Source organism: Cuculus canorus, chromosome Z (genome assembly GCF_017976375.1).
Source record: "Cuculus canorus isolate bCucCan1 chromosome Z, bCucCan1.pri, whole genome shotgun sequence".
Taxonomy (NCBI): Eukaryota; Metazoa; Chordata; class Aves; order Cuculiformes; family Cuculidae; genus Cuculus; species Cuculus canorus.
The window spans coordinates 28,538,624-28,566,270 of NC_071441.1; the positions used below are offsets into that span (position 1 = coordinate 28,538,624).

A 27,647-nucleotide genomic window follows, 5' to 3' on the forward strand; every position below is an offset into this window, starting at 1 on the left:
AAAGAACTAACATGAAAACTATATAAGATGATGCTTATATATCATTAATACGTATCTACTCAAATGTTTTGCCTCAGCAGTAAGAAATTTGTCTATTCCACAGTGGGAAATCCATGTAAAATAAAGGGTAATGCAAAATTCCTAACAATGCCAAATGGATACATAGCTAGAGCAGAAAATATAATGTAACGCTTGCTCTGGTCATGACAAACTGGTAGCATTTAAAAGTAACAAATATCTTGAACATTTTTCAACACAAACTCAACACATACTGTTTCCACCAACCACCTGAATGTGAAATTCTTTTGTCTCACTGAAAAGAAAGCTAGGACACAGTTGTGTGTCTTGGTTTCTGTTAAATTCTCAGTTATCTTTACTGAACAAATAAAGCAGTACTTATTTTACTATTAGGAACTCCTCTTAAGCTCTTTATAGAACTGCCTAGTGAATGTCTAATTTACCACTGCTATCACTAAGGTAATAAATTTAGCCATGGTTTTACTAGTACTAAGCATCATTCTCAGACAGACACAAGAACAGTTAACTGTAATAATGCCCAATAGCAGTCAATCCTAAACTTCATGGAACTTATAAATGCTGAGAAAACACGTTCTTCATTGTTTCTCAAACAAGTCTACACCCTGTGTTCTCATAAAAAAAATACCCTCATTTATGTGTGAATGGAACTTACAACACTGAATAATTTGCTATCAGTTACTAGATCAGATTCTGATTTCAGTTATAACGTCTAAGACAAAAAATGGCTTCAAATCAGTTAATATATGTCATTGGAGACAATTTACATTGCAGAAATAACAATATCAATGCACTGAAGAGATACCAATAGATCTAATCAAACATCTTTCCAGACAGGATGAGTTTCAATATCTTTCATGCTTCCCCCTTCTTTATTTATATTATTTGGACAGTTGTTTAGGGCCTCACAATTTTTTTACTGACTTATTTCACATAAATTAATGGATAAAATACTTCTATAAAGCAAGATATCTCATCAGTGAATGCAAAACAACGTCCAGGATCCTAAAAAATACCGTTATGTCTGAAATGAGTTATCTCAGTAGTGACTTGGGCTCAGATTTATTGTACAGTTCATCAACTTCTCAGCATGCTGGATAATGAATGTTTCATTTACATTGCTAATTGCCAAGCCATGGTTCCTCCAACCTTTAACCCTTACGCTTTATCACATTATCACCATATGTCAATATAATTGCATTTAATATTCCAAATAACTAACTTTTTCATAAGGTCAAGAGATCCTTTTTTTGAAAGCTTTACCAGTGGGACATCTTTAAAACTACCAAGAAAATCAGTATTATACAGATACTGCAAAACTAACGTCATTTTCTCCACTGATCCAAAATGAGCTCTTTTCTGTTAAAATCTGCATTTCCCCATTGTGACTAAATCACTTCCACTTCTATGAAGAGCCTCAACTTTAATATTTGTGATTATAAAATACTATTAACTAAGACCTAATATGAGATACTACCTTCTATATCTGTATCAGATTTTTGTCTCCTTTTTAATTTTATCTGTGGAATTATCTAGTTATCTACACATATCATATCATAGTATCATAGTATAATCATATTGATCTTCATTTTGATTTGCCCAAACAGGAAAATATTTTACTGTAGGCTACCATCCAAGATGCTGTCTTAGGCTGTGTCTCTGGCATAACAGCATTGCTATTCATCTGCTTACAATTACCTCTAGAACATCCCATGGACAATGTTAATTCACTCTGCACCTGAAAGCCCCTTTCTTTCAGATGACTTTCACCACAAATACTTCTTCCAGCTCTGAAATCTGCCTTGTCAATAGCAAAGTTTAAGCCAAATCATATGCACAATAAGTTGTTCTGGAAGCGGTTTTTACTACGGAGTGTAGCTGAGTCAGTTTTACAGTTTGAACATGGTAAAAATTAAAAGAGAAATAACTCTAGTTAGTAACAGTTATGCCAGTGGAGACTCTAACCTCTCTTCATGTCTTTGAAATATGAAAATTTGGTAAGGTGCTTTCTCAGAACATATCTAAATTTCAGGAACTTAAAAACTTATTTCTCAGGATCTGACAGAGAAATCTAGATGCACCTTCAAAAATAAAAATAAGCACAAATTGCACTAGAATAAAGAAAATGAGTACTTAAGGATAACATTTCATGCTACACACCTGGAAATTTCATGCTACACACCTGGTAGACACCACATACTTCTCACAGGTCACACATTCCTCACTTATATGTGGTGTGTCTATACACACACACACATAAACATATGGCACACTTTTATGCGGCCTGCAGTGCCACAAATTAGTAGCCCCATTTCTAAGAACAATCCTATTGCATAGTCTTGAAAACCATAAGCTGGTGAAGCTTCAGTCTGGTTTATATTACACCTCATACTGGTTTATGCCTTTATGTTCTGTGCCATAGTGGCTCACTCTCCTTTTATGTATCATATGTACCTCTTCTCTAATTCTTGGAATGTCCTTTCTGATCAGACATTGAATCCCTTATAACTCCTTCGTTTCAGTTGCTTCGACAACACACTTCTACTGTAGAAATGTCACCTGACCCTATGCACTATAAACACTATCATACTTCAAAACTTTAAACTATAATGGTGTTGCAGGCATAAATATCCAGCATATCTTATGAGATTCATATACCACTCTCTTAAAACTACAAAATTATGCTTTAGCACATACTGCTTTTAGCATGACCCTCTTGCCAAGCTGTGGACAACCACTTTTTATATCACCTGCAGTATCCACCCAGAAAAAAAACATTTGTTATTGCCCAACTTATCTGGATGTCACAGAGAAGGACTCTTTCTGCTCCCTGCTGGCTTGGACAAGACATAACTTCCTGATTTACCTATACATAAAGCATGAGAAAAGGTTGGAATCAGGAAAACCCCTTTGAATTAGATTAAGACCAGAAATGCACTTATTTTTTCCCTTCAAAGTGTTTCAATCCATTAAGTATATGTAAAAAGTTTAAAAAAAAATTTGTTACCACTGGGAAATAAATATTCCTTCATGCACACCAACTGAGACTCAGTCCAAGTCTTTCGCTTAAAAGATTTCCTAAATATGAGTATCTTCTAGCAATATATGTCAAACTGTGTTTTCCTAAGATTTAAGCATATTGTGGTTATCCATTTCCAGCTGCTTCTGTGGAGACAGACTTTGGTTTTATGTTATCTGTTAACATTACTATTACATTTTGTGAGCAACAGTGGCATCAAGCGCAGCTACATCACTGACTGTGAAGAATGCCATTTGAAAATATACTTAGTTTTTTTGAGTCTTTAAGAACAGATCAAAAATAGCCAAATAGCCACATTCAGTGTCATTTTAAATGTATTCAGAATGTGAATTCACAATGGCTGAGTGTGCAGTACACAAAGGATCCCTCACCACGTAATTTACCTTAGCCTCCCAACCATTTTCAATTGAAAGACACTGTAAATTAAGATCTAATGGTCGAAACATAAAATCCACAGAGTCCAAAACAGTCACCAGTGGCACCTGACTTCAGATGGCTGTTATTCACAGAAATTTAAACGCATCATGAGAATTAGAAAAATCACTACTTTCATGGCTCTGTCTACTCAGGCATCTTGAAAATCTCACTTTGGATTTTACTGCTACAACAATAGTAGTAGTAGATGACAGGAACTGAGGCCAAGATCTGGCTTTTGAGTAAATATTGATTTATACTACAAGACCAATTCCATTACCTCAGAGGATCTGTGTAAGTGTAATTGACTGGAATGCTATAAAGAATTAGGCTAATGATATACATGAAAGAAGAATTAATACTAGTCGATAAAACAACCTGTATTTACTATTTATTCATCTACAAGTATTTCCAGATAAGTTTATGGAGATCAAGATGCAGCACATTAGAGAATTATAAAATACCCAATAATAAGCAGAGTAACAAAACTGGCCACTCCAATTAGCCCTTGTTCAAAAGACTGAACAAGAGGAAATAAAACACAACTGCAAATACTTATCTACTAGTATTTAGGTAAATATGCAACCTGTGGATCTTACTGCCAGCCTGTGGAAATCACACTGAAACAGACTTAAACCAGGATCCAAAGAAAGAGTTTAGTATTTATTTGAACTAAATACCTGCAGGTGTTGTAAAAGAAGGAATGTTGTCTAAAGGAAATTATATCATGATTGTTCAATGCAGGACTATTTCACTTTCTTCTAAATCTGAACAATCCACAATTCTCATCTATTTGGCTGAAACCTCACACCTAAATGTGAACCTGCAGATTTCTCGCTGGAACAGAAAGTATCCAGACTAAAAGGAAACTATGTGCATTTCCAAAGTCTATTAAATATCCATAGGGTAAAGGGCAGGACTCAAATCTCAGCTCTTTCAATGCATTTTATTTTGTAGCTATTTGGTAATTACAATATCAAGTGTGTAACAGCAGCAATGTCTATGTTCAGAGCAGTGTATCCGTTTATGCAGTGGAGTTTCTCTTGCTCAGATACGCCTGCTTCTGACTGTAAACCAGGTTAGGTTTTTTGTTTGTTTTTATATAGCAATGCAGACCCTCCTGCAAAAAAAAATATTCTCTGATCTGGAAACACTGATGAAAGAGTGCTCACTTGGGTTCCCAATACATGCTTAGTTCTCTGTGCTACTCTCCAGAAATCTTCCACACAGGTATGCTAAGGAATAGGGTTGACCAAGTTTTAAAGAGTCTTTGAAGGATGGTTATGGCAGCGAAGTCACTAGAGGGAGAAAGTTACCAACAGAGAGAAAGCAAGCACATATGCAACCATAAGAGAAAGCCCAAAAACTCACGGGAGATGGGAGGTTTTCAAAATACTGACGCTGCAGATATCCATGGTTGTAAGTCATGAGAAAAATTCATACCATTACTTATAGCTCTTTCTCTGCCTGTTCCAAATCCTAGCAGTGCACCAGAGCATTAAGATGTTCACTCAGTTGGTGATCCTACCGTGGAGGCCCAGGAAGAAGCTAAAGCACCCCATGCCACAGCAAGAGCTGCAGTTTTCACTAACTGCCCTTGGTGGGGACAGCACAGCCCTGGGGGGCCTGGCAGCATACCAGATCAGAGCAGGGAAGGTATAATTTACACACTCACACAAGCTCCAGCAAATCAATCTCGTGGCAAGAAAAGCACAGCATTCCACTCTTCACAAACTCCCAGCAGAGTGGCAAACACTTACATACTCAACTGAATGCCACAACTATACAGGCTGGACCTGAGTATGTTTAGTTCAGTTTAAAAAAAATGAGGTGGGAGGAGAATATTAATAATTTCCTTGCCTTTTTTTTTTTTTTCTGTTCACTCACTATGTGTTTACCATAAATTAGACCTGCTGAGAGTGTGATGCTGAGCAACCCATATGGCAAATACTCAACTGAAAGACGTGAAAGGAAAATAATTTTTGTTTCTGAATTTTCCCCAGTCTTTTATTGGGAAAGTCTTGTTGAACAGCAAATGCTGAGAAACAACCCTGCTAATGCTATTTATATAGAAAACGAGGGAAGAAAAACTTTTTAGACCAAAACAATACATTTTCAGGAGAATATGACTCAGTATATGATGACGTCTGACAAAAAAACAGTGCTTAACTCAGTGCTCAGTTAAGATTTTTAGTTTTAAAAGACAAATACAGGAGTTCTTGCTTGTATAAGTGCAATTTATTCAAATTTATCCCCAAATCATTCTTCAGCTAAAGCAATCCCCTGCTAATATAATTCCATGGTGTTCTACCACATGAAGAGCTGACCCAATGTTTCCCATTTCAGATACAAAATTAATCTATTCCAATCTTTTTCCTTTCTGGTGTGTGACAAATGCTCAGACAATGAACCAGCATATCAAATAGCTGGCATCCAAAGAACTAAAAAAATCTAAATCTCAGTGTGGAATCCAGGGTCAAATTGCTCACTATTTCTCTCTGAAATTTTATAGTAGAGTTAAAAAAGGGGTGGACTACAAGAAGATTCCCGGTACACTCCTGTTAATTCTTATCTTTCTGTTTCTGTAGATCTACATCTTTTTTTCTATATTTTGCTCTGTACCTTTTTGCCTGGGAGAGGGAGGAGAGAGGGAAAGTCATGTTTTATGAAAATTCATTGGAAATTTGACTAAGGAAAAAGCAAGAACAACAGCAAGACAGAAATGCTGAAATGTAGTCAGATTATCGGATAAATAGTAGTGAGATTTGTCCTGTAAAATGAACGAGAACCAGCAATAAATAGATACCAACTAACAGTTTATGTTGGCAAAGGTAGAATCCAGGGTAGAAGAGATTTTCGTCTACTGGTTTTGTTGTTCATACAAAGGAAGAAGAAAAAATTATCTGGTGATGAAGACGCGTAATTCTGCCAGGTTCCTTCTTTGATTTTACTAACTCTATAGACCTGTTCGACCTGAGTCAAAGAACCACTTCACCCATATTCAGATTCATGATTTCCTTCTTACAGAACTGAAGGTAACATTCTCCCAAGTGTGAAAATGTTGTATATATGTCTGATATTCCCCATCTCCACGATGCAAATACTGTGATTTTTCTTATTTGGGGAAGATAAAATATTTGGGGCCATTGTTTTCATTTGGCATAAACTTAGTGGCCTAAATAAATTTCTTCCTGTTTTATATAAACTTAAATCCTGTGTTTTATCTTGTTTTCAGAAAGAAAGGGGACTGTAAGAATCCTGGAAGACATATGCATATCCAATATGCATAAGAAATTCTGGAGCATTGAGAGATACATGATCACAAATGAAGAAAATATGTTGTTCTACCACTTTTACCTAAACAGCCATAAGAACTTTGTGGCTTTCTATAAAACTACAAGAATTGTGCTAGCATGAGAAAGGAAATAGCTACGTTTTCAGTCAAAGCATGATTTTGTTATTTGTTAGAAATCACAAATGAAACTCAAATTACTGACATTTATTCTTCAGATAAAGTAATTAGGAAAAAAAAAAAAGCTATAAATCTACCTAAGACCTCAAATGCCTCCTACTTTCTTTATCATAATCAATTAATTCAATCTGTACTTAGGAACTTCAGTTAAACGTACCGTAACTTTCAGAAATGGGACAATTTCAGGAATAAAATAATGTATTCATACAGAGAATTTCTCATGGAGAAAAATAATACAAATCTCTATCCCCAAAACAGTGCAAAATTACCTTGAAGGAAATTTCATTTGATATTTATTAGGTCTATACAGAAAATGAAAAAAAGGTAAAAAATTATGAAGTTGCAATATTTGCAATTTACCCAGCAGTTCCGAATGCTGTTTTTTCCAGGATCTCAGACTTTACCTGTATTCGCTTAAATACAAAAACCAAAATTTACACAAGTAATCTAACTGTGGACTTACAAAGAAATTCTAGGTTTTGGTGATTAACACGCAAGGAGCAGCTTTATGATGAAAACTTCATTTTGTTAGAAAGGCACAGAAGCTGTGTAATAATTCTGAATACACAAGCAGTGATCCTTCTGAGAAAAACTTTATGTGTCTCCAAGAAAGAGGGCAAGAAAAAATTGCATTCTTCAGTAGACTTACAGCTGGTGCTCATACCTACTCTGAATCTGAGTATTCAAATACAGGGTGAAGGTTTTCAACTTGAATAATTTTGTATTTTTTTATTCCTATATTATAAATGAAATATATTATTACAAAATGTACATAAAAGCAAATAAACTCTTTAAGTTTTCAGTCAGACAAAGCACTTGACTTGAAGTACGCCTGAAAGTGGACCGATCTATATGGAGTCAAAACAAGAATCTTCCCTGTCGTAATCTAACCAAAGAACATAAATAATGAAAAATCTTACAGAGCACTTGATCTGACTAATTTGAAGTTCCAAAATGTTCCACCATCTTAAAATAATCAATAGATTCAGGACTAGGCTTCTGATATGTAGCAGAAGGTGTACACTAAAAACACACGCTCTTATAATGCTTATGAGTGTCAAGCACTCATTTACATTACAGTACAGAAGGTGTTTTAGGCAGATACTTTGCCAAACAGAACAAAATTAATATTTCAAGACACAGCAGACATATTTTGTTGGTTTTCTCCATAAAAAAATATCACTATTCAAAATAAATATTACATGACTTTAAAAGGGGAGGGGGCTTAATTGCCAAATTGAAAATATAAAAGCAGTCTATCAAGACAGATACGTGCTTAGAAATACATCGCATCTCACTCTCATTCCAGTGGATGGAATTACTGTATACTGCAGTAATGCAAAACTAACATTAGCAAACCCAAAAGAATTCCTTCTACTTAGAGCCGGAATTCCATTGGATTATGGTTCAACAGTTTAATGCTCTAATTAAGTTGTTTCCCATACAACAGCAAAGAAAAAAAACAAAACAACAGTAGAAATAAAATTGAAGTTTTCTGTAATAGTCACATTGTTGTTATCCCTAAACATTATCAGTTCCTTTATTCTCATGCATTATGGTCAGACCTTGAAATATTAAATGTCAAAGTCAGGTTTTACATTGAAATCTAAAATAAGTATTGTATTTCGTATTAAAAAAACCCTCTTCATATGCTAAATATTTCTCAAAACAACACCTCCCGCTGTCAATGTCTATGCCCCATGAGCAGCTGAGCTGAAATGCTACTGACAAGAACTACAAGAGTATACAAATGATAAATTAGTCAGCTTTGCAGAAGTCAGGAATGCAGTCCAATAATGATATGAGAGCATTTTATGTAGCCGAGAGGTGGTGTATATTATACAGTTGTATTTCATAAAAAAACTAGCTTAATTTAAACACATTTCATAAATGATACAAAAGAAAATACAGTTTCTCTTCTTGAACAATGTACTTGTAAACAAAAGCATATTTTTATTGTAATGTTAGTAGACTAATCTAATGTTTATGCCTTTTCCTTTAATAATTCTCAGTTATTTTACCTTATTTATTAACTTTCGAACCAAAATTGAACAAAACCAGTAAAGGTAAAATCATAATACCATTGGCCAAATTCAGACCATATGTCACACAAATTATGGTGGACGAAGTCTACACAATTTCTTCAGGCACCAAAATAAACTATCCTACATACTTTGCAGACCTGATACCACTATGTACCTCACGCATTCTTAGAGATACTGAAAGCACAAATCTCTGATGTTTCTGGTTTACTATGAGTAATGATAGCAGTATAGAATAAAATAATCAAATATATCTGGCAAAAATGAGAGTTGAATAAATCATTATTTAATTATTTAAGCACAGCCTACACATGACAGATTGATAGATACAATGGTCTTGGACAGGTTTACAGGTTTGTATTCTTTCTCACATCACAAGGGACCATAATGAACACCTTGCCTGACATCCTACATGACTTCATTCAGAACCTCCTTGGGAACAGACTTGGGGAACATTAGCTCATATCACCCTCACATCCTCCTCTAGAATTGATGTGGTCTTGATTTTAAAAATATTATAAGCAATCCTGGTAACCACTGTAATCAATGTTGGTTTTGCTGCGATCTCATTTCACATAGTTAATTAGGAAGTACGTAAAACGGCCAAAGGTTCTCCCCCCCAGTTTCCTTTCATACCTTCAGGGACGAGTTACTAACTAAAACAGAGAAGTTGGCAAGTCTGCCTCAGATCTCCACGACTTGAATCATATTCATTACTACTAGGGTACATTGGCTGATCGGAGGCATCAACAGAACAGCTACTGGCTCCCATAACACGTCAGTCTTATGTTTAAACATGACTACAGCATTTACATTAACGCACATCTGGCTGCATTACTCAGTTCTGTAAGGTGATGACTTAACCCCCCTAATACTTCTAAAAAAGCAAAAGAAAGTATGTTCAATCTTTGTGTACTACATATGGTATACATTTTCCTACAGGCGGATCTCACACACTGACATTTTAAGACCTTAATTAAGGTTGATTTATTTACAAAGAGTATGTTTTCAACTCCCTAAAATGATGTATTTAATGTTTTATTTTTAAACACAATTAAAAAATAATATATAAATATATACATACTGCAAATGTAATACAGATAACAAATTCATTTAAGCCCATTTATGCACATTAGTGACACACCATGTGGCAGAAAGACTAGGACTACAAGAAGACCCCTTGGCGATTTATTTTATATTAAATCCCTAATGGCCTCTTCTCATCTTTGCAAAAATATGCACAAAAGTCCAGACTATGCAGCCATTGAAATGAATGGTTATTTATTTGCTAAACGAGAACCCTATGTTTAATGTTCCTTACACATAAGGTAGTCTGCAAAAGTCGCATTCCTACAGCTCCATACATCATTTATTTTACATACCCTAACTTCTCACAACAGGCATCAGAAAAACAAGTCTGAAGAGTATCGCTATTGTAAGTTGCTGAGAATTTTGTTTCCAATTCCATTACTGGAAGATTAAATATTAACATGTTTACTTGGGGTTTTCTTCTTGTTTCCTTTTTAGCATTAAAAACAAATTAATGGACCAATCTGATGCCATTTAAAATAAATGTATATTCATACTGCAGGAAAAAAGTTCCTAAATACGTAACTATGGTCCAGTCACTGCAGACAGACAACAAAACTTTGAATATTCAAACATGCTGTAATCTCATTTAACCGTGTGCAATAGTCTATCTAGCACTTGTTTGACATGCTGTAGCTGAGACAGGTTTTTTATTTGCTTTACAGAAGAAGTAAAAGCACCACTTTTCATAATACACAAACTAAATTGTCCGAATTAGTTGCATGGTGTACTACTACTACAAAAAAAAAACTCTGAAAATTAAACAGTGTCTCAGCGATCAGACTATTTATTTATTTATTCCTCAAGAAGCAGGTATACCGTGTGCCCAAACATTTGTAGATTTACCAAGTTACTGTTGCTGGTACAGACACCGTGAGCTTCTCTGAAACACAGTCAAAGAAAAAGGCAAGTTGTTGCAAAAGCCAGAACTTTCCCTTGTTGCCAGTTCTCAATTCATCTGGACTACTAGATACTATCTAAGGACAGTCAAGCTCACTGTGCTGCCATGAACTTGCAGGTCACTTTCTTGGGGCAACAACTGCTGACAGCAGTCTCCACTGACGTGCTGACATTTTCTCTAAATCTCTTGTTTGTCGCCCTTATACAGGTGTCTCTAACATTACAATACTAAAACGTTACACAACTTATACAACCTCTACAACCTGGAAATTGTCTTTATGAAGTATGACACAATGGCCAGAAATATGAACAAGAACCCCAACAGATCAGTCTGCCTTCAGAACACATGTATTCCCGCGTCTGTAATAGTCAAGAGCAGATAATCACTGACTATTTACCTTGTTTTCTACTGACTGCCCTGCTTCTCCATGTAGAAACTTTATTTTCTGTCTTCCTAAGTTACTGCAAGTTCTGTGAGCAGTTAGAATAAACTGCCATGGATCAAAGACTAAGCACTTACTACAACACACACACTACTAAACTACAATATCAAGAGCCATTTCAACACTCATTAAACCTGGACTGTTCTTCCAGTGCACTAGACTTAACAAAACAAGAGTTCAGTTCAAAAAGGACGTATTGCTTTCTGAGGAAAAAAATTACTTTCGCAGAAAGTCACGTTGAGAAGCTATTTCTCATTTCCAAGAGAATTCCAACAGAGAACAAGCAAAATATACTCTCCGGTTATAACATAATGTAACAGAAATTAATTATAACACAGGCACTGCATTTTGTTGTAATATCCTTTAAGCAATCATTGTTATAACTTTCCGAAACTTTCTGGCAAAGGCAAAAAAAATAACTGTGATCTGGGAACTGTCACTTTTCTTTTGTCACTCTCCTGAAAAAATACTGCTGTGCAGGTGAAATCCAAGTAACATACACTCTGGTGTGTTATTGACAGCAAGTTGCTGGATGCACAGGTCTTATTTCAGCTCATAGCTTTAATGCCACCTAAACTGGGGAAGCTCAGATCCAAAGGTAGTTAAATCAAGAAACGCAAAGCTGCACATACACTTTTACAGAAACATAAATCCACACAAAATGCCTTCCCTGCCTTTATCACTAATGACAACACCGTCTATTCCTTCCATATCGAAAAGATTTGATTTTACCAGGATCAGTCAGCTGACAAGTAGTTAGCCAACAGACAATCAATGTAAATCGCACACTGTTGATTTATATCAGTATGTACACATAAATAAAGCATGGAGATCAATTGCAATACTGTGTCTACATTCATCCCGTTCTTCATGAGAAACTGGCAAGCAGCAGTGTACCTGTATGTATCCTACACCTCTGAGTACTGCTGTGCAATAATACTAGAAGTAATTATCAGTATTAACTTACATTTGATGACTTATTAGTTACAAAAATTTCCTTCCTTATAAAGAACAGAACTCAGAAAACATTTCCACATTTACTAGGAAATCATATCCATACTAATAAAAATAAGGTTTACAGCAACATATCTAACACAAGCTTCAATTAATTTAAATTTGCAGCACATTTATGAAATAGAGATTAATATCCTCACTTACAGAGAAGAAACTGAGAAAACAATTTATTTATTCAACATAGGAAATCAGCAGTAGGGAAGAGAAAGGAACTTAGCTCCAGGTCAAGATCTTGCTAAAAAGAGCATCAACCCTCTCAAGAAGAGATATTTTTTTCAGAATCTATTTTCAATAAACATCTGTAAAACTTGCCATAGAAACAGAAATAAGGAAAGCCTAGAATAATTTCAGTATGCGATAATCGTATAATAGTGTAATCATCTTTGTTCTTAGCAGTATCACCTACCTAGATCATTGAATGAAAGTAAATAAACAAACCTATAGAAAGCACTTTAATGAAAGATAGTTTTACATACTTGTTGATTTAAGAAAAACAATTGCCTTTGTGAGATTCTTGAATAGTCAAACAAATTGGAGATTCAACACCTGCAGCAAAGCCAAGCCTGTTCTTCATGTTCCCTTAACGCTTAACCACATAATGTTCTGTAGAGTACTTTAATTATTGCTTAGAAAATCCTGAAGTCATTAAAGTTTGTGTATTCTGAGTTCATAACAGAGTTCTAAACTAAATAACAGACAGGTCTGGACAGTTTTGTCTATATATTTCTGATAGTGGGTGAAGTAACTTACACAGAACGTTTTTACAAGCCATCTCCTTTACCATTGTGCAGATTATGTCACTCCTGGCTCTAATAAGAGCAAGTTAAAAAAGTCTTGTGCTGATCAACCACTGTAAATCAAGGAGTTCAAACAATGTTTTAACAAAGGGCAATAACGCAGCAAACACAAAATGAATCTCCATCCCAACTGTGAAATTAAAAGCATTATTAGTACAAAGTGTGACTTCATAAACATTACAATTAGGGAAAAAAACAGTTAAATCCCTCAAAAATTATCTTTTTCTGAAGAAACTATTCACAGCTGAAAAACAGTGAGTGAGAAGAGAGATACCTGTAACATCGAGAAAAATACCATCACTTCATTTTTTTGTAAAATGTATCACAAAAGACATGTTGTAAGAAATCTCATAGGATATACACAGGAAGTATTCAAATGATTTTTGGTACTGTTTGAGGAAAAACAAAGGTCTCATTAAAGTAAAATGCAAAAGTAGAAGGTGACAACTTCTTCTGCCTGTCAAATACTTTTGTATGGGTGACCTTTAGGCAAATAGTAAGATTGTAAATTGCAAATATATACTATGTAAAAGTGCCTCTTTTTCCCTCTCGTTTTCTTCAAGTTAGTTTTATTATTAATTGGTGTATCAGTATGTAAACTCCCATAAGTAATAATGCCACGTCATATTTGTTCAGTGATCTAAATATGAATAATTTTTTAGTATTACTTTTACATACTAGCCAGTAGTATTTATATCTATTTCTGGTCAAGGTAAATAGCTACTGACATTCATACTACAAACTGTCTTGAAATAATTATACAAAACATATTACAGAAGAGTTTCCCCTAAGCAATTAAAAAATGTTTGTGTCTGGTCAAGAAAGAAAATCCAAGCAGCCAATTTCAGGCTGCCTAAGGGATACTCACAAAGATAAATCTAGAGTTTTGATTCAAAAGATCAAAATTTTAAGAACTTCTGCCTCATGGAGGTTGTTCCTACCAACGTTTTCATTTGGGCAACGTGGCAACAGACACACGTCATCACATAGTTTCAAGATAGGTTTATAGAAGGCATAAAAGAATATCCACTCCTCTCAAAGAGCAGTGAATCTTAGAGTGGCTTTATAAATTATATGTTCTGCTCATACTTTAGAAAATAACTGACAAACTCTTTGGTAAAGATTCGCATCTCCATATGCAATAGGGCCACTTACCAACTACATTGTTTAGATAGTCTCTTACCTCCAGTGCCATGTACACAGTGCTAATTGCTACTTTGATTTCTCCATCTGAAATCTCCTTGAGATCCTTCAGCATATCCTCCTCAATACTTGCTCCTATTTGAGAAGAAAAAGAAATTTCAACATTTACAAGTATCTACAGCTGATCAGCTGCAAGAATATAAATTAAAACCACAGTTTAGATTGAAATGTTGAGCACTCAACATATATTTTAGGACATCCTGTAAGAAACTTGAAACAAAAATTAATATTTCCATGTTTAATGTTTCTAGAGAGATTTTTTAAGCAAGAAAGACAATGGAGTGGGGGAGAAGCAGGAAAAAGGATAACAATTAAGTCTCCTGCAATAAAGTTGTGTGAACACTCACAGTTTTATGCTAACCCAATTCCACTTGATGACAAATGTATAGATAGATTGTTTCTATAGTCTAATATGAAATTACTAATACGAAACACTTCTAGCATAAGAACTATCTTGAAAAGTACACATAGAATACTATGGTATTTACAAAATATTCAGAAGCAAAGCCCTTACATAAGCACAAAGTTATTCAACCTTTCTGACCCCCCTCACATATTGATAACAACACCAATAGGCTTTTCTTATGTAGATGAAACAGTGAATGAACCAACTGGATATTTATATACCATAGAAACGGAAGTACACATCACCAGTGTAAAATTGGAATTGCTTCAAATTGCAACCAGACACGTTAATATGTTTAAATACAATACATTGAAAATCCATGTGACTCAGTTCATCTAATTGGACAGGTCTACCTAAAATGCTGTAAAGATTATCACAATAAACAGATATTTGGTATAGGAGCATCATCATACCACATAAGCAAAAATACAGACATCATAGCCAAACACCTATATAAAGAAAGCTGAAAGCCACTTACTTCAGTGTAGGGTGGCAACTAAATGTCCACAGACTTTCAAATCCTAGCAGCATAACATCCAAAATGTGTTTGCATGACTGATTTTTAAGATGGAGCCAAATTCCAATTTAAGCCAAGGAAACTAATCTTCTCATTACTGTTTGTATACAGAGTCCAGCTACTGCATTCAATCTAATGATAAGATGAACCAGCTAATGTTCATATATTTATTATATTTACGTGCCTGTCCTTTTTAAAATATTTCTAGGTATACTGTAGACTTTCTGGTGGGCTACAGACTACTGTGCCTCAAATAACAAATGAACTCACGATTTCAGGCCAATAAATCATTATTTCTGTATGAAACTGAGATGTTTTTTGCTGAATTGTGATAGTACTACCTGAAATAACAGACACATAAGGTAAAATACTCAGCAGAGGTTAGTGCCTTCAAAAGACTTCAGAAACTCAACAGCACCTTAGCAATACAAATGTCACATGAATACAATGAGCCACTATATACTGACAGAGCAATATAACTAAATACATAAAAGGTCTGAAAAATGGAAGCAAGTTGCATTACCGTGTGGGTTAAAGTGAGTCTCCTGGAGAGCAGAGAGAATTTCCTCTCGTGGGGGAAGATCAGGAAACTTTTCTTCTAGGATTGACAGTACTTTCTCCTGCTGCTCTGTAATTTTATCAGCCTCCAAAGACATGCACTTGAAGAGAATGCTTCCTGAAATATTTAAAGACAAAAATTGATGCCTCCTGTAAAAAGCAAAGAGGTACTACAGAAATGACACTGTTTACTGTATTGCCATTCAAGCCCTTTCCTTCTCGGAGGCTGTTTCCACTGACAAGTTCACCAAATTAGATACTGAATGCTTCCCACACAGAAATACGCTCCTAACATGAAAACAGTTTCTAGAACCTGAACTAGGTAGCCTGTCAGGGTCTATGCTACAGCCAACTGCATGGTCCTAGTGGTACCACGGTGCGCAGCATGCTTCCGTACGTCTCACACAGACCTGTAGCACAGCCACTAATGAGCAATTGTTCCTCTCTCTAAGCATTAGACCAAGGGCTTGGAAACAGTAAAGCACACTGCCAGCCTTCCTTCTAAAGATGTGTTGGTAACTCATACAATGAACATAATGAAGAAATTTTTTACTCTAGGCATGTTGAGGAACTGGAACAGGTTGCCTAGAGAAGTTGTGGATTCCCCATTCCTGGAAATGTGCAAGGTCAGGCTGGATGAGGCTTTCAGCAACTTCATCTAGTGGGAGGTGTCCCTGTCCATGGCAGGGAGGTGAGAGCTAAATGATCTTAAAGTCATTGGTCATTTCCATGACTCTGCCTAATTTCTCATCGATGAACATACAAAAAAAGCAGAGCATATTCAGCCAAACAAAACAACGCATTCAATTTTAAAATTTAAGAGGAACAGAACCCAAGAAATCCGTTCACCATAAATCGTATGCTCTTACAATACAGAAGTGAGTTTGATATAGTTTCAGACAACTATGTGCTGCGGATATTCTAGCCTGCATGTGAAACATTCCTGGCAGTTCAAGGTTTAAAGTCATTCTTTCATTCTCTAGAGGCTGGGATCTCTTATAATAATACACCCAAAGACAGCCTTTGCTTCCAGTTGCTCACATGACATTAAGGATAATAAAATCTAATACTTCAGCACTGAAATTATTTATTACTGTACTATGCACAGGGATTTCAAACAAGTGTATGATTGCATCATGCTAGGTCAATGAGCAAATCAGTAGAATAGTATGAGAAAGTTATTGTAAGCAAAAATGTTTAGGCTTTAGCACAGAGCCAAGAAAGGAAAAGAAAAGCCTGGACACAGGCATCCTCAATCTCACTAGACTGACTAGGACCCAAACATCTAGTATGTATTGATTTTCCTCCTACACTGTCATCACACAAAATAACAACAAGCATTTCTTCACAATGCATAAAGCACTTGCAACACAAAACTATTTTGACAGGCTAAGTACATATCTCCTTATTATAAAAATCCTGTATGGATTAAATAATAAGTAATGGTTAATAAGACAAAAGCTGTTCCTCATCAGATACTAATTTCTGGAAATTCACATACACAATGTTCCATTCTCTGTTTCCATTACAGATACTGCAACTACAAATATTCTTTTTAATTCTCAGGGTCCCTTTCTTTACATCAGTCTTACCATCACTTCAAGAAAATGCTCCTGCCCTATTTGATAGTATTGAAAATATTAAAGAAATACAGACTGCATAAAAATGTATACTGATCCAGGCTGACATTCATAAATATAGGTACACAAAACACAGCCCCCACAGCAAGCAGATTTCAGATATTTACAGGCAAATAACTGACAAATAAAGCACCCAACATACCTACACATATTAGCAAGGTCTATTTTTCAGTTCCTTCTATATGAAGCAAGTTTCTCAACCAGCAGCCTCCAAGATAATTCATCTAACAATATCCTTTTGTTATTTCCACCTCTAACCAGATAACAGTGCCTGTGCTGCATACACTTGTCCATGCCTTGGAAAAGGCAGTGACTAGAATGAGTTAGACAGCTCACAGCACACTCCAGTCGGCGCAGAGCAGCACCTAGATGAATGGTAGGTCAGGGAACATATTGCATTAATTATTTTAGCAATAACAATCTTCTGCTTTTCCAGCATCCTTTTTACTTCCTTCAGGTGCCAGCAGGGAAATTGCTCATGACACACAAAAGAAATGGAGACTCCAAAGTGCTGGACCTACAATGCATGCTCAAATTCATCATAAAATTGCCTACTGAAGGGAGGCTGTAGCGTATCCTGTACAGTCTCCCAGCACCACTAAGATGAGCTAGGCTGTCTGTTCCTCTGCATAGGTGCTCAGATACACAATGTGTCAAAATTTACCACAACTGTGTGCACTTTGTCTGGGAGAGTATTTGGGGAAGAACAAGAAGAGGAAGTCTTAATACATAGTGGAAAATGAAGTAAAACAAGAGGTGCAAGTAGTATATCCAATCAAGCTCTTCAGTTTTGAAGTCATTATGACACGAGCTTCATTCTTTGCCTAATTATACAGAAACAACTACTATGCAGTTGGTTTGGTGTCAGGTCAGCAACTTCTGATTCATTTTGCCTCCATAAACAACAAATCATTCCAGCCTAATTACAAGATAGATAGTGAATTGAGCACTAACTACACCACAAATTTTATCCAGTTAGTCCTGGATTTCAACTATTCTATAAGGCAAATACAGAACTATGTTCTTCCTAAATTATAATTAAAGTTCAACTGTTCAGAAATAGTCTAACAAAGAGAGTTTCTGAGTCTCAGAATTTAAGGAAAAGTATTTTTTCCAGTTTCTCACCGAAATGATTCCCAAACTATTTCACCTTATTTATAATAAAATGTATATTTTATTTATAATAAAACGAAACAGATTATTTAACTAACTTTTTACCTATGTCAGTATTTCAAACAGATAACATTTTCAGCCAGCCCAGGTAGTTTCTACTGCAAAGTTCCAGGCTGGGCACCAAACTAAGGTCCAGACTCGATCTAGCCCAGCCCTTCTACAGCCAAGTAGAAGGGTATTGAGAAAAAAGACAGGAAAGGAGTTGAACAAAGAAGAGGAAGAGTCCCATATTTCTCCAAATGCAGGAAACAGAATGGCAGTAGAAAGCTGTGCTTATACCATGACAGGTTCTAGCAGCTAGGTCCATATCTGGCTGTGATTTACACAAGTGCTTGAAGCACAGCAGCTATGCAGCACCAAAAATCCTCATAAGTATCTATTTGCTAAAATAATACATAGATTTCTTTCATATCAAAGCATTTATACTATAGCGTTATAGCAGCATTGCTAATGCCAATTAAACTAGCTTAATTCTCCTAAAAGCATGGATTGTTGGAAGGAAAAGCTTTTACAGTATTTATCTACTCCCCAAACAAAAGGGATGGAAAGATTGCCTAGGGCATACTATGCAGCATACCGTGGATTTTTACAGGTATAGTGTGTATTGGTCTCTAGCTTTCACAGGTGCGACAAATTCTTCCAATAGTAAGGCGATCCTGGATTTGGTCTCACCTTTGGCAGGATCCAAACATTACAGTCAAGTTGTACCATCCCTATGTGCTTAGTCATGCAGAGTACTACAGCATCTAACTGCAAGCCTTTGCCTTTCACTGCTCAGTTCATCTCAGGGCCAGTCCTTTTGCATATTTACTTCACAGGTGACATCTTCAAAGAGCAAAGCATATTTAGAAATCTTGTTGTTTATCACCTAGTAAGAGAATCACAGAATCATAGAATAGTTAGGGTTGGAAGGGACCTTAAAGATCATGTAGTTCCAACCGCCCTGCCATGGGCAGGGACATCCAAGGGACAGCACTAAAGCAGGCTGTCCAAGGCCCCATCCAACCTGGCATTGAACACCTCCAGGATGGGGCATCCACAACCTTCCATGGGCAACCTGTGCCAGTGTGTCACCACTTTCACGGTGAAGAAATTCTTCTTTATGTCTGTCTAAATCTGCCCCACTCCAGTTTGTACCTGTTCCCCCTCATCCTATCACTTTAGCCTTTAAGAACAGTTCCTCTCCAGCTTTCCTGTAGGCCCTCTTCAGGCACTAGAACGTCTCTGTAAGATCTTCTCTGAGCTTTCTCTTCTCCAGGCTGAACGAGCTCAACTCTCTTCTTGTAGGGAAGGTGCTCCAACCCTCCAATCATCTTTGTAGCCCTCCTCTGGACCCGTGCCAACAGCTCCATATCCTTCTTACCTTCAGGATTCCAGAACTAAGAACCAAATGCAGTCAGCCTGAAATAATGCCTCATCATAGGCAGACATCTTAGAAAGGTTTTCAAAAGATTGTTTTTAACACTTATCACAGCAATACTGTAGCACCTGCAATTGCTAACTTTTCTGCTGGGATGATAGCAAGAAAATGATCCTTCTCAAATTAATAGGGTGTCAGTATGCCCTAGGATCAAAATATATTCTTCCTTCATTCCTTAATATTATGGTCATCAGCAGGAGAGAAAAGCATGCATGTCTTCTCTCCTAGGCATCCTCGGCATTCCTGTGAGGGTTAAGACTCCAGATAGTTAAGAAAAACAGTTCACTCAAGGTACTTCTGCTTGCCCAAAGGTCAGTAGTCCGTTTAATCATGAGCTGTCGTGGAAGTACATGCAGTAAAAGAGATACATGGGCTCAGAGATCTCCTGCAGATTTTACTGAGTGCTGGTGCAACTCCCCCAGGGTTTCTGAAAGCATAATGGAGGCTGCTCTATGTGCTTACAAGCAAAGAAAAAAAAGAAATCTGTAATACACAAGATTCAATATTATTTCTTCTGTACATCACAGTACATTACAGATACATTTTTATGAAGGAGAGGTCACTAGAAAACAGGCTAGGATTCTTTAAAAAATGTGCATTTTATTCTTTTTTGCAAAGCAGTTTGGAAGTGGAGCACGAGTTTTGCCAAAAGCAATTGCTGTGCATTAATATTAAACATGATCTAATGAAGGCAGAAGTCATTTTGGGAAAACATTAAGAACAGCACAAGCATCTCCTGAATTATAAGTTTATGGCTGACAGAAACAGTACAATGAAAATATAGACACTTCTACTGTCAAGCTTTTTTTCCATGACCTGGAAAAATAAAGGGCAGAGAAAGGGGCAAAATCAACAGTCCCCCATGGAAAATATATCAACTCTCACCCCTCAAAAATACCCACAAACCAAAACTGTAAAATGGATCCAAGCAAGCAGACTTCTTTTTAATTAACAAGAAAGCCACAAAGCTGGAATGAAATGTAATTGGGGGAAGGAGGGTGGGGTGGAGGAGGAGCAGGAGGGCAGAGGGAGGGGGAGGCATTGCCCTCAAGAAAACTGGTTCCATATATGAAAACAAAAGTACCAGTCCAAATAAGTGCAGCACCCCATGCTGTTCAAAATGCTCCCTTCTTTCTGGCATGTATATTAACAATGTACCAATTAGAGAACATGTGAATCATCTGGTTGATGTATAAAACAGAACAACAACAACAACAAAATGGCATAATTCCCAAAGTCCTTAAAAGGGCATTTCTTAGTATTTGTCTGGATGCCCAGAATAACAAATTAATCCTCTCTACGGAAAGTCAGACTGCCCCAACAGGGCACAAAAAGACCTAAACTATGCAGCTTATAACTAGCAAAAGCATATTAACATGCAAACAAATTGCTGATGCTCTTGCTGTAAATCTGTCTTTATTTACACGTGACTGTCTGCACTTCGTGGCATCCTTCAAGGCCTTATACAAATAAACGTAAGCAGGCACTTTTGAGAGTGCACTGACCCAAGATACCTGACAGTGACTGCTTGGAATCACATCCTTGCCAGCTGGCTGCAACAGAAAATGTAATGATTCAGCAGTTTAATGGATCTTGAGTTTGGCAACAGTCCCTTTGTAAACATCTCTGGGGAAATAAAATAATACAGGCCCAAGGCTCTGGCAGGTTCTGTAATTGTTTGCTTCTGGCAAAAATCCAGGAACAACACAAGTTCCAACTTGAGGCAAATATGGCTGTACAACACACTCTCCAAACAGGCTCTACTCAAAGCCCGAGGGTAGAATTAACTTATAGCGTGTCTGACAGGGATACAAAGATACCAGAAAAGCATTCAGCTGAAAAAAGTCCTTAATATTAAACTGCCTAAATCAATAATGCTCAGTTTCACAAGAAAAGTCTTTTCTCTTGACTTTTTTTTTTTCTTTAAACATAGAAGAGCACACAAAGTTTGTTCAAAGTTGAAATATGCCAGGTATACACATCTGCTCTTGTTAATATTATAAAAAAAAAATGCTAACAGTCTATGAGAAAAAACACAAGTTTTGAAAAGATGTAACAAATGAAGCTGTCACAGTCACTTTGCAGTAGTTATTAAAACATGACATAGTTGTATTATCTTAGAAGTCTTCTAGCAAAACACTCATGTAAAGCTAGCAGATGAAAGATGAGTTCCCAGCTCAGAGACTCAGAAGTTAGAATCTCTCAGTAGTTTTATGAAAACAAAATTCTAATTGACTTCCTGTCTGGCCTTCTGTTCTGAACTTCTGGAATGTATAGGTACTAATAATATACATACTTACACTGAGAGTAACATGACAAAGTGGGAAAAGCTCAGTAGGACTTTTGAACTGGCTCTGTGCCCATGGGGAGCCACCACAGAAAGGAGTCATCGTGTGAGTCACTACACAAGCCCTCACTGGTAGTGAGAATGAAGCAGCCAGTCCTCCTTCTAGACCATGATATGTGGCCCCTTAATTTCCTATGCTCATGGGCGAGACGAGTTTCAAAAGCTATACTTCTTATGTGAAAGGACTTTGTCAAAGGGCCATAATATACACAGAGAAACAGAAAGCTAGACTAGAGGTAGGTTGTATTTGATCTTTTATTGTCAGACTGCTTATAGTTTGATCTGCCATTTATGTACACTTACATCTAGGGATACTTTTTTTTATCTTATCAAAACCAGTGATGGGATTCGCTGACTTTTTTGAATTTGCAATGGAATGTTCTTAAGTACTGAAAACCTTTCCTATTTTAAGAGATCCACGTGAAGACTCATTTTACTGCTTAGCCAGCTATACATGCAAACTGCATTGCTGAGAGAATTAGAAAAGCATCAAGTGACAAGTGCAGCTTTTTTTTTTTGTTGCTTAAGGTTCATCAATCACTTCTCACACCATGCAAGAGAAGGTCTGCAGGGGTCCTGTATTCACTAAGTTCCTCAAACATGCACTACCAAACATAATAGTAAAAATTAAGGCACTAACTTTTAAGAACAATCTAGTTACTATCACCCTGAAAGCTGGAAGTGCTGCCTCTAATGCAAACACTCTCATTATCTCTCTAATAAAAGCACTTCGTTTTAATTTGGATACAGAATAGAAAGGCAAAACGCACAGACACTTAAAACCACATACAGTTCTTGGACACGTTCTTTTTCATTATTCAGAGCATTGCGTCCTAAGCTCTTCCACCACCAAAGAGGTATCCTGACAGATTCCCAAAAGTATTTTTTGGTTCTGCCTCCAAAATCAATTAGTCATTTGGCCAGATTCCTGGATAACTACTCAACAGAAAATTTGAGCTTACAAAAATATTTCATGGTAGGTTTACTAGAATGTATTAACATGGAAAGACACTAAAAGAGCAGGCTAAATGCTGAGTTACAGTTAATGCTTCTTCTAGCAAAACATTAAAAAAAATAGAATTACCTTTTTGTAATTTCCTATAACAGGTTCATTATATTAGTCATCACAGTGTTGAGCAGAATGACAAGAGAAGCTCTACCAGATTCTGAAATCTAAGTCTAGGCAATTTTTCACAATCCTTATTAAACATGGCCACATTAATTCCTTGAAAGAGCACTTAACAGTTGCACATCTATTAAAACCTAAACTTTTAAAATTCATTAAACACTATTAAAATTCAGTAAATAACTTAAAAGCAGCAATCAGATCTTTTAAACTCCAGTTTTATTTCCAACTGAAGACTTCTGCTATAGCAATTAAACTAAGGAAATTAATACAAATGATGAACTATGAAGATAGAATTGAAAACTATTGTGACTATTCAAGTTTCATTTTTTTACCCTACTAGGCATACAATACAAAAGAAAAGCAGAACATAACAAAGATTTACTGCTTTAAAACTCTGTAACCAAAAGTTTTGTATCGCGCCATTAAAACACCATTCTATAAAAAGATACTGCCATCAAGAGAAGCTTTAACATGTAAATATTAGATTCCAAAATCCATATTGTTGTCCACAGGCAGGCAAAGCCAAACTGGCAGCACTGCACAGCCCCTGGAATCAACGGACTGCACAGCTTTTCCAGCTACCCAGCTGGTGTGTCGACAGCTCCATTTAATATTCTTGTCTAGTGATACAGCAAAGTCCTATCATGCCTATTTTTAAATGCACATTTTTAATATTCAATGTAATGTTACTCTTTAACAAACTCTTTACTCCCTGCTTCTTTTATGAAGCTTCCTGTGGTCTTTAAAGGGATTGTTAACCAAAGAATGGATCACACTCTTTCTGCATGAGCAGATTCAGAAACACTCCATTAAATTTTTCAGTATTTAATATAAAGAGTAATCTCTCACCTCTGAGGAGATAAGCCAGTTGCTGAGTGATTAACTCTGGTGCCTCTTGAAGAATCTCTTTTACTACCAAAGAGGAAGAAGATGCTTGTAACTCCAGGTTGCCATCACACTGCTCATCTGGATTGATGACTTTGACAACAGCTGATTCCAAACTTTTATCCTCACTATCAAGCAAATTTAAAAATTATACATATTTTACTTTCTAGCTGCTTAGACAACCTAGTAAAACAGAGCAAAGTCTTTTTTTTTTATACATTTTGGACTATAACACTATAGTTATAGTTACTTGAAGTCTATAGAGCCAAAGAATGTCAGAATTAAGTCTTAAAACTGCTATTTTTTAAATGAAGTTTCCACAGTGGTTTTATTTCTTGACACATCATTAAGTAGTAAGACTTAAATATTTATTTTTCTGTTATTAAAATCTTAAAAAAATAATTCAAAAAAAACCTCATACACATACGAAAAATATCATCCTTTATACAAAGGAGATTTAGGGTTTTCCCCATTGACTACTTTGAAAGCTTAAAACAAAATCTTTCTTTGGCATTTAGACACTTTGTTTCTGCTTGTAGTAACAGTAACAAAGCCAAACTGTATTGAATAATATAAAAAGCTAGTGATAATTCTTTGGAAGGAAGAAATACAGTAAGGGACTGTAATAATCAGAAAGCATATCTCACGACTAATTTTTACTTTGAAAAAGCAGATGATGTACTGAGCTGACTGCAGCTGAACAATCAATAGCTATGAGATTTACACATATTTCTCATTTTAGATTTTCCCTAATGTTATTCTAATCTACAAACCCCTTAGAGTAGGAGGGAGCCATAGTAACAGGATGTTACTTACCTTAAATTAAGTTTTACAGAGACTTGGAAGTAAAAAGGACCCTTCACTCTGGGCAAGACAGGAATACTCTTATAAAGAGGTTCCCTATAAAAGATTCACTATGGGCTTAGAAGTAGTCCCTCTTAAGGTTGGGTATATGGACTATGGTCTTCCACAGAGTATCTCTGAGCCTCCAGCACTGAGGACATTTTGAGAAAAATGCTGCAGGCTGTAAGGATTGCAACAGTCCAGTGCTCATCTTAACAGCAGTTATGGAAGTGTGCTGGCCATTTTCAAATCTATGTGAGTCTTAATGTCTTCAGTGAAATCTAACTGAGAAGCAGGAAAAAAAATCTCATCTCTTATTTGCTGGTCACAGGAAACTTCCAGACTATTTAAACTAAATTAAAACATCTATCCTAAGTTGTGTGAAAATACAAGGTCCTTAAAAAAGGGAGTTCCATTAATAGTGATGGAAAGATGAATACTTAGTTTGTTACACTGATGGGACATAATAGGAGACAGAATATATTTTAACTTCCTTTTTTTTTTTTTGTTCTGTGTTGACATAGCAATACCAATACTAATGCAGAAAAAACGTAAAACATAATTTTTAAAACAGCTCAAACCCGCATAAGCCATCTTGTTGTACATACAATGCAAATACCTTGTCAGCATGTTGCTGTTTACAAGTGTTAAAGACAATTTCCCTTCAGCATTCAGCCGGTGCAAATTGATTTCATCGCGGAAGATGTGGAATGACTCCAGGATATTCAGCTCCTCCAATATAAATCTTGTTTCTGTGAAGTGGCTAAAATCTCTTCTTGGTATGTTCAATACGGGTAAGCAAAGAACGTCAGGAGGACTGACCTGTAATGTATGAGTGCATTTGTCAGAGGTGCATAAAATAAGAGCTGTTCTTTATTACGATGGTGTTTTAACAGAGTGAGCAATTGGAAACAATTTTTGGCTTTTTTTCCCCATTTACTTAATTTTTAATAAAACTTCTTTTGCTTTTTTCTTGTTCTTTTGTTTCTGTTTGCCTCCTACAGAATCACTGGGAAACTAGGAAGGAGAAGGGAGTAAGAATTATGGAAACGGGTGATTTTTTTGCTACTACTGTATAAGTCACCTAACACACAGTCACTAATTTTTGTATGGAAAGAAATGTAGATTGTTTCAATTTAAAAACCTTGCCCCTGAATAAAACAAAATAATTTTCTAAAATAATATTTTCACAGTATGTTTCAATTGACTTAACAATAAGATTTCTGTAACAACCTGGAAGACCACTCAGTCCACTTTTTTCCATTACCTTGTCTAGAAAGTAGGCATAGGCCAGAGTAGAAATGAATGAATCCAAATCACAGGTTTTATTCCCAAGAACAACATGGACTTTCTCCAGACGTTTGCTCCTGTTCTGTAACACATCAGAAGACAATTGCAATGAGTGACAATGATGACAAAGAAACAAAGCCCAATCACGAAGACACTTCAAAAGACAAGTTAAATATGAGACACTGTCCTCAGTTTTAGCACTTTTTGCCTCCGCTCGAAGAAATGCACCTACTGTGGGATCAAGACATGTTTGCTTGGCTTTACAGCTGCAAGCTTACAGTAATCCTTCTAGCAGCAAAGTAACAGATAAGCAGCTTCATGTATATATGGAAAAAGCTTTTAAAAACACCTCACAAATCTAGCAAGAAAAGCAGTCCCAATAAGCATGGAAATACACACAACAAACTACAAATAGCAATTTTTTAATTTTATTTCTCTCATTTTGCAGCTGAAATCAGTAACCAGACTGAGGGGCTCAAAGTAAGTGGCTCTTCAGAAGCTGAACACGACTCAGTGTGAATACACTGAGGGCTTTGAGCTGTTCCCACTTGGAAAAGGAACTGAGTCTATTCTGCATTTGGAGCCTTCCAAACATGAGCAAAACAAAAGACAGCAACTGTGTGACAGCAAAATATTGCAGGGAAGTGTGTACCTTCTTTATAATTGCACACAGAAAAAAAAAAAGTGGTGTTTTTCTGTTGTGCCCATCATTAATGTCAAGCTAGTTGCACAGAAACATTCCAGTTTATTTTCTTCCAATAATCTATGCATCTTAATTTGAAAACATATCTGACTGAACACTAAGATAGTTATTTCAGAACCAAATATATGCAATTAAACATTTTTGTTGTTGTTGATAAAGGCTCATGTACTTTTTGTAGTTTTGAATTAGGATTTTGGATTTAAAATAAAATCTTTCAACAGAAGTATATAATCAGTATACTATCCTAAATAATTATAAATGTGCAATTTTTTTTTAAACTAACCTT

At 36.0% G+C, this 27,647-nt stretch overlaps 1 protein-coding gene across 5 annotated transcripts in view; it reads right to left on the reverse strand.

Moving 5' to 3' along the window:
- PRUNE2 (prune homolog 2 with BCH domain) overlaps positions 1 to 27,647 on the reverse strand; it is a 131,080-nt gene that overhangs the window by 74,929 nt on the left and 28,504 nt on the right. For all 5 annotated transcript variants that reach the window (XM_054053846.1, XM_054053845.1, XM_054053843.1 and 2 more), the window contains exons 2-6: positions 26,636 to 26,740; positions 25,988 to 26,190; positions 24,490 to 24,653; positions 15,897 to 16,049; positions 14,431 to 14,525 (exon numbers count right to left, since the gene is read on the reverse strand). In XM_054053846.1, coding sequence (XP_053909821.1) covers positions 14,431 to 14,525; positions 15,897 to 16,049; positions 24,490 to 24,653; positions 25,988 to 26,190; positions 26,636 to 26,740 — 720 coding nt within the window. The remainder of the gene's footprint in view (positions 1 to 14,430; positions 14,526 to 15,896; positions 16,050 to 24,489; positions 24,654 to 25,987; positions 26,191 to 26,635; positions 26,741 to 27,647) is intronic.